The sequence below is a fragment of the Chrysochloris asiatica genome, unplaced genomic scaffold (genome assembly GCF_000296735.1).
Source record: "Chrysochloris asiatica unplaced genomic scaffold, ChrAsi1.0 scaffold00125, whole genome shotgun sequence".
Lineage (NCBI taxonomy): Eukaryota > Metazoa > Chordata > Mammalia > Afrosoricida > Chrysochloridae > Chrysochloris > Chrysochloris asiatica.
In genome coordinates, this window is record NW_006408643.1 from 6,455,943 (window position 1) to 6,464,407 (window position 8,465).

The 8,465-nt window shown below is 48.5% G+C and overlaps 1 protein-coding gene across 1 annotated transcript in view; it reads right to left on the reverse strand.

The window, feature by feature from the left end:
* Positions 1 to 5,342, reverse strand: part of GNA15 (guanine nucleotide binding protein (G protein), alpha 15 (Gq class)) — a 54,819-nt gene extending 49,477 nt beyond the window's left edge. The window contains exon 1 of the mRNA XM_006869048.1: positions 5,198 to 5,342. Coding sequence (XP_006869110.1) covers positions 5,198 to 5,342 — 145 coding nt within the window. The remainder of the gene's footprint in view (positions 1 to 5,197) is intronic.
* Between the last annotated feature and the right edge of the window lie 3,123 nt (positions 5,343 to 8,465).

The window sequence follows — 8,465 nt, forward strand, 5'->3', positions numbered from 1 at the left end:
TTGAGACATGGTTGGAATGGGGGAAAGCGGGGGAAATAATGTTAAGATGCTTGGCTGTCTTTTGAATCTTGGTTTCCCTGGCATACCATTATAAAATAGACACTTGAGTAGGAGAGAAAGGAATAGCCAGAAATATCACCATAGAAAGCTTGTAAGTCTGTCTTCTGCCTATAACTGATTGGAATACATAAAATGGGGCTACAATGTGCCCAGTGAAGGAGGCTTCCTAGTGCGCCTTTGCAATACATAAGACTATAAGGTGGAATCCTGAACAGCATCCAGAATCTTCTGAGGTGCGAAATTTCCTCTTGAAAGGACAAGCAGATCAGCCTGGAGCGGCTAGAAGAACAGAAGATACTTCTTGAAAGAAAGACTGACTGGAAAAATACAAAACAATATAGGCAGACCGACTGATTACTACAAGAACAAGCAAGTTGCTCTCCCAGGAGACATTAAGGCAAGTGGTCAGGTCCCCTCAGGGCAAACCCCCTTCCAAGACTAAAACTCAATGGGAATACAGGCTCTGATTGGTGACCACACTCGACACCGATAAGGGGAAGTGAGGGAAAAACAACAATGAAGCTACGAGCTAAGCCCTACAATGTTCAATAGATTCCTGTGAACCTGGGGGGAGACCTGGTTGACCAGCAGTGTGGCAAGACCTGGGGACTCTTGGGCCCAGAGTCAGTGACATAGCCACAGAGGACTAGAGTGGAGAGTGAAGCGTCCAGCTGATAAGAAGAGAGGGCATACGAACAAGAACACTCACACTTGCAGATAATACCCACTTGACCTGGCTTCAATGACTGGATGATTGGAGCTCAACTAGGAGAAGAGAGAAGAGGAAAAAAAGTGTAATCTGATACAATCTGATGAACTTGACTTACACCTATGGATGCAGTAGCTCAAAAGAGGAAACAAATCTTTACAGTGAGGATCATTCCCATCCCTGCCATACACAGAGTAGACAGGGATGGGCAACTTGGACATTGGCTACCCAAAATGGGGGGCTACAAATGCTTACAAGCTTTTAAGAGGGAACCTAGACCCAGAGGGCGTGGAGGAAGATAGAATCGCCACTGAGTAGTATCCAATCTGTCTGGGCGGGGCTGATAAAAGGAAATGCCGATAGGTCTCTTGTGATACAATAGTGAATAATTGTTATCAGGACTGATTGTGAGGGTTGGAAATGTAAAGGTAGATATTTTGTAGCAAATGGAGAAGAGTGATTGACTTTGCAGTCCAGGAGCGGAGATCCCTGGGACCATCAAGGGAGAAGAGCGAAGTGTGGAACCCTACCCAGAGAAGCAGTGACACCAGAGATGGAGGCAGAGACAATGACGTGGAGAGATGGAGCAGCTGGGGACTTTAGACCCAGAGAGGGAGAGAGGCTGTGTGCTGACAAGCAGGGGGCAGGCTTGCAGGGTATACCCTTTGGTTGATTGATGATGCATGGAGGGGATTGTAACCATGGTAATAAAACAATATACAATAGGATGAATGTAAAGCTAATGTTCTCCCATGTAAACCATCACATAATTCACAATAAAACATTTTTTTTTAAAAAAAGCAACAATGACAGTTTGAGGATTAAGGTGTCCCTGGCCCAACCCACGATACTTTCAACAGTCTCATATGCATAGAAAGCTGGACAATGAATAAGGACGACCAAAGAATTATTAATGCATTTGAATTGTGGTGTTGGTGGAGAATACTCCATATCCTAGTGTTGCTGTTGATAAGTGCTGTCAAGTCGATTCCAACTCATAGCGACCCTGTATGCAGTTTCCAAGGAGCAGCTGGTGGGTTTGAACTGCCAACCTTGTGGTTCAAACCAACCTTTCAGTCCAGTGCTTTATCCCACAGTGCCACACACTAGGACTCCTATGGACTGCAGGTAGAATGAACAATTCTATGTTGGAAGAAGTACAGTCAGAATGTTCCTTGGAAGCCAATATAGCTAGATTTCGTCTCTCATACTTTGAACATGTTATCAGGAGGAACCAGTCCCTGAAGAAGGACATCATGATTGGTAAAGTAGAGGGTCAAAGAAAAAGAGACCCTCAAAGAGACGGATTAACACAGTGGTTCCAACAATGGACTCAAACAGAACAATTTTGAGGATGGTACAGGATCCGGCAGTGTTTTGCTCTGTTTACATATGGTTGCTATGAGTCCCCACCAACTCAAAGGTAACTGACAACTTCAATATCTTCTACCTTAAGCATTGCGTTCTTTTGAAGAACTAGCTCCATGGGGTGAAATTGACAACCGAAACTAGAAAGATTAGATAGAACCTTCTGGGGTCAGTGAGTTTCTGTCAATCAGGGAGGAACCCAAGAATGTCACCAATGTCATCGAATTGTCCATGTAGAAATTGTTTATTTGGTGTATGTCCTGCTGGATAGTCTCAACAACAAAAATCATTTTTAAATGTATGGACTATCTACAAGGTGCTAGGTTCACCGTACATCTGTGCTAGATGCTGAGGACATAAGACACAAGAAACTTTTCAGACAAACAGTAGACAGGCCTCTAAACCGAAGAATAGGAGTCCTGGTGTGGCACTGTGGGTTAATGCATCAGACTGCAAAGCCATTTGAACTGGTGGTTCAATCTCACCAGCTGCTCCTTGGAAATCCTATACAGGGTTGCCATGGGTTGGAATCGACTCCACGGCACTTAACGACACCAACAAGCTGAAGAATGACACCATGAAGGAACACACTCCTCAGACCAACCCATCATATGATAGGCAACATTTTCTCAGAAGGTAGGAAGGGGCAGGAAGGAAACAAAGAGAGCTAGGGAACACAGAGAGAGGAAGCCAGAAGAATTCTGTTACATTGTAGGGACTACAATCCATGCTGCGAAACAGCATGTCTACCAAGTGTTGGATGGAAAGCTAATTTGCTCTGTGAATTTTTACCCAAACCACAAAACAAGTTTTAAGAAAGACTGGGGGAAAAAAGCCTGAACAAAACAGACATCAGTCCTGATCTTATGTTGTTTGCTGGATAATTAAAAAGACAATCAAGACAGAAAAAAATGTTTACTAGTTGATGGTATGGAGGGAAAATATCAAGCAAGCAAAGGGGAAGGTGAAGAATGGGACAGTTTTGGGGCTCAGATTCCTGCCTGAAGAGGCAACTTGAACTGAGGCTAACAGAGTGAGGGAGACCACCATATGGAGGTTTGGGTGATGCTGAGCGGTCTTGGAAGGGGAAACAGCAAATGCAAAAGTCCTGGGGCGGGAATAAGTGAACTTGAGATGTTCAAAGAAAGTGAAATAATGTTCTCAGTTTGGGTAAATACCTAGCCTGAAGAATCCAGAAAAAAGGCGCAAAGACACAAAGGACCAATCTCAGGAATGGACGAGGAAGGGATATCTGTACAGAGACAGACATTAAAAAGGATTATGAAAGAAAGATTACAAACAACTTTATGCCAATACAGTTGACAACTTAGAAGAAATGGACAAATCCTTTGAAAGGCAGAAAGGACCAAAGCTCATTCAAAAAGAGCTAGACAACCCCAATTGCCCTATACCGATTACAGAAATAGCTCCTAGAGAAACTGATCTGTCCTTTAAACTTTCCAGGCTCTGACAATTGCATGGGTGATTCCACCAAACATTTCCAGTGGGAAAATGATACATTCAATGAAAAGCAAAGAAGCCAGATGGCTGCAGCCAAGGGAATTATGGGAGAAAAGAATAAGAGCAGATATTAAATAAGTCAGGGTGGGCCAAAGCATATGTTTTATGTCATACCAAATCGACCTAGAAGAAATATTTTCCCTAGCTCAGCAAGAGGGACCAAGGCTACAGTTGGCAGGACTGTGAATTAAGGTGCACCCTTAGATTCCTACTGCCTAATCTCTTCACCTCTCTCCATTCCTTGGGCCACCTCCTTCCACTGAGCAAGGGGAGAAAGACGGCAGCCACCCATGGTTACCTGCCACTTTGCCCCAGAGCAGGCTGGTGCAATGCCAACAACCTTAGGGAGTCTGGGATCCTCTCTAGCCCCCATCCCAGGAGGCCCATGGTTCTAGGAGACCCAGAAAGACCCTCCAAGGCTACAGTTTCTGGGGTTAGGCTGTTCATGAGTTGAGGAAGGGGGTGGGGTGAGTGGAGATATGTGGGCAACAAGATTTAGAAACTTGAGGTCTTACAATCCATACGACATTCACTCCAAGCTTACTCCCTTGGCCGGCTTTCTATTCCTTCTACCTCTTCTCACTGCCTGAAGTTATCTCATGTGAAATTCACGACTGCTTAATGCCTGTCTCCCATATTGGAAGATGAGACCCCAGAAGGCAGCAATCCGTGTATCTTGGTTGTGTGCCATCGAGTCGATTCCACCGCATAGTGACTCCATGTGACAAAGTAGAACTCTTCCTCTGGGTGTGTTAAGGCTGTCGTCTTTACAAAAGCAAATCTCGGGGTCTTTCTACCAAGGAGCCACTGGTGGGTTCGAACTCCTGAACCTTTAGTTATCAACCGAAAACTTAACTGCTATGTCACCCAGGTTCTTTCTTAAACAGTTCAAAAAAAGCAAACCCACTACGGTGGCGTCGATTTCAACTCACAGCCTCCCTGTGGGACCGAACAGAACTGCCCCCTGGGGCTTCCAAGACTGTACACCATCTCTCTCCCATGGAGTGGTTGGTGGACTTGAACCACCAAACTTGTGGTTAGCAGCCCGTCAACTCTCTGTGCCACCAGAGCTACAGCATGAATGAGTCCATCAATCCCAGCCCCTTGACCTCAGAAGGGCTCCAGCTGAGGAAGCTGCCAGTCAACAGAAGACAGGGCAGCCAGCTGCTGAGAAGAGAGAGGCAGAAGGCCCAGCCCATGCGACTCCTTGGCCAGGGCGGGTTGCACACCTGAGCTCATGGTTACCACCCGTGACATAGAAGCTGGCAGGGCGGGCTGGGCCTGCCTGGCAGGAGCCCCGGCTGCCACCGGGCCCCAGGCTGCACCACCTCTGCCCTCGCAGATGCCCCTCAGAGTGGACCGAAGATGGTTCCAGTCTCACCTTGGATGGAAAAGATGGCTTCTCTGAGCCTCAGTTTTCCCATCAGTAGTGTGGGTTCTCCACGTCTTCCGGCAGGAGCCACATTTGCTGAAAGCGAGTCCCTCCTTGGCCCCTCCGTGGCGTGGCCGGCTGGCCCCCCTCTCGCCCCCGGGACTCACCTAGCAGTAGCAACTTTAGCTCCCCACGATCCCGTTTCTTCTGTTCTAGAAGAATCTTGTTGATCTCCTGGTCGATCCGGGCGGCTGTCTTCTCGTCCTCCGTCAGACACCAGGGGCAGCAGCGCCAGGTCAGCGCCCGGGCCATGGTGTGGGCCTCAGAGGGCGCCAGGCGGCATGGCCCCCCGGCCCCTGCTGGGGTGGGCGCCCCACGCTGGCCGGCTCCGGGGAAGCCTCCAGGCAGCCGGCCACTGAGATTACCTTCTTCTTGAGGGTCCCCCTCAGGATCCCCTAGCTCAGGTGACCGGGGATCCTGACTTGGTGAGTGCTGGGAACAGGGCGGGGGCTGGAGGAGGAGCGGGCGAGGTGGGGAGGCTCAGGGCTCCCCGCCCATCGACAGACCTGCCTGGACCCAGCCAGACAGGTTGCCAGGCAAAAGGCGTCCCAGAGCGAGATGGGTGCTCCTGGGGAGGGCGGGCAGCGGCCAGAAAAATCCCCAGCCACAGTCTGGGTTCCGGTGGGGGTCGTGGGGCTTTTCTTCCTCATTCTGGAGCAGGGCTGGACACTCTGAAACCTCCCCGCTGGCCCCGGAACCCCACCCTCTTCTCTCGCCCAATTACAATCATCATCACGCTGTTGCGTTTGGATCCCATGAACAGCATAAACGGTTAAACCCTGGACTACTAACCCAGAGGCTGGAAGTTCAAACCCACCCAGAGGCATATCGAAAGAAAGTAATGACGATTTGTTTCTGGAACATTACAGCATGAAAACACTACAGACAGCACACCTCTTCAGAAACACATGCGGTCTTCCTGACTTGGATTTAACTCCAGCAACTGGTTAGCAGTGAGTATTAAAACAATTAGAAACATTCAGCCCACACAGAACCATAGGAAAGAAGGTCATTGATGAGTGGGTTCCGACTCATGGAGCTCCCACGCACCACAGAATGAAATGTTGCCCCGTCTCGTGCCATCTTCATGCCCCTCAGTCTACTCAATTACATGGCTACGGCCACTGTGTATTTTGAGAGCCATCTACCCCAGGGGGGCTGAGCTTCCAGTGCTGCATTGGACACTATCCTGTGATCCAGAGGATTTTTATTGGCTGATTTCAGACATTGATAGCCAGGCCTTTCTTCCTAGTCTCTCTTAGTCTGGACGCTCACTAAAACTTGTCCACCATGAGTGATCCTGCTGGTATTTGAAAGCCTGGTGTAATAGTTTCCGGCATCACAGCAACACACCAGTGCTCCCCCACCCCCGTGTGAGAGAGTTGAACTGCCCCCGTAGGGTTTCCTAGGCTGTCATCTTTATGGGGTGTCATCTTTATTCCAGGTCTTTCTTCCTGGGAGACGCTGGGTGGATTTGAACCACCACCCTTTGCGTTAGACCTTTGGTGCCAGCAGCGCTCTTTAACCTCTCCAGTTACTATCATTAAACCCATTTTACAGATGGGAAAACTGAGGTACAGAACTATGAAGGTGACTTGTAGGGACCACGCACTAGGGCTAGAGCTGGGATTCTGTCTCTTACCCATCAGGCCCAGAGTCTAAACTCTAACTGGGCTCGACAGCACCCAACAATGGACCCCTCGCCGATTGCACCAAGGGGACTCCGAGAGGGTGAGCAAGGCACCCAGGGTCACACAGCAATTAGCTGCTGCAGTCTCGCCTCCCCCACAGCAGGGCTCAGCGTTGACAGGCCCAGGCGAGCCCAGCACAAATGTGCGGTTTTCTCTGCAGTTGATTCATAACAAATGGCAGATGGGAAGCGTGATAGGGGCCCCCAGCAGGCCCTGCCCTGCACCCGTCATGACTCCCCAAAGCCAGAGGCCTGGCAACTTCCTACTCCAGAGCAGGTGAAGAAAAGCAGAAATAGGTCAGGGCCCCAGCTAGGCGTTAGAACAGAAACAACCAGCTTAGCTGGGGGGATGGGGAATGGAGACCTAGTGGGGAACAGATGTGAGCCAAGGTCCTCCTGACTGCTGCTGACTGTCCACTTACAGACCGGACGCCAGATTCCAAGCAAGTCACAACACAAGGACATCCACAGGGTCAGACTTCTGTCTACCTTCAAAGGCTCCCACTGACCCCAGGAAAAGGGCAGGTCCCTCTATTCGCCTTGGACACCACCAGGAGCCCTGTGGTCCAGCCTCTACTCAAAACTAGGCTCCCTTCTAGTTCCTATAACAGACAGGGTTACTTTCTCACCGTGAGTCCTGCACCGCTCTGGACGTAGCTTTGATTGTTGGGGCGTTTGAGACCAGGATGAACATGTGGGCATAAAATGTGCAAAGCACACAGCAGATACAGAAAGCAAGAGTGTGTAACCTAGTGGCCGAAAAAGCTGTCGAGTCATTCCAACTCGTGACAACCTCATGTGACTCAGTATAAGTTCTCCACAGGGATTCTCAGCTTGTGATCTTTATTCAAGCACATTGCCAGACCTTTCTTCTGCAGTGCCACTGGGTGGGTTTATGCAACAGTCTGTCTTCAGGGCAGTAGTCAAATGCAAACCACTTGTGACATCAGGGACCCATTTAAAAAACAACAACAACAAAAAAAAAACAACATCCACTGTCATAAAGTTGATTCCAACACATAACAACCCTGTATAGAGTTTCCAAGGCTGTAAATCTTTACCAGAGCTGAAAGCCTCATCTTTCTCCTTCAGAGCAGCTGGTGGGTTTGAACTGCTGACCTCCTGGTTAGCCATTCAGTGCTTACCCTACAGGGTGCCTTAACCTTAAGTAAACTGTTGTTTGACCAATGCTCAATGAACACCCACCCAAACTAAGATGAAGAACATTATCACTGGAAACAATTCAGATGTCCGTCGACTGGATGAATGGAAAACCAAAACGTGGTTTTTCCATGCAACGCAGTATTGTTGCCACTGTTGTTAGGTGCTGTAGAGCCAGTTGTGACTCATACCAAACCTACACACAACAGAAGAAAATGCTGTCTGGTTCTGCGTCATTCTCACAATCGCCGCTGTGTTTGAGTCCATGCTGTGGACCCTCATCTCATTGAGGGTCTTCCCTTTCTCCCAGACTCCCCAAATATGATGGAGTATTATATTATTATTGTTGTTGTTATGTGCCGTGGATTCAGTTCCGACCCATAGCGACCCTGTACAGGGTTTCTGAGGCTGTAAATCTTTTTTTTATTATTATTGTGAATTATGTGATAGTTTACATGGGAGAACATTAGTTTTACATTCATTCTATCGTATATCATCTCATTGCCATGGTTACAAGGATCCCC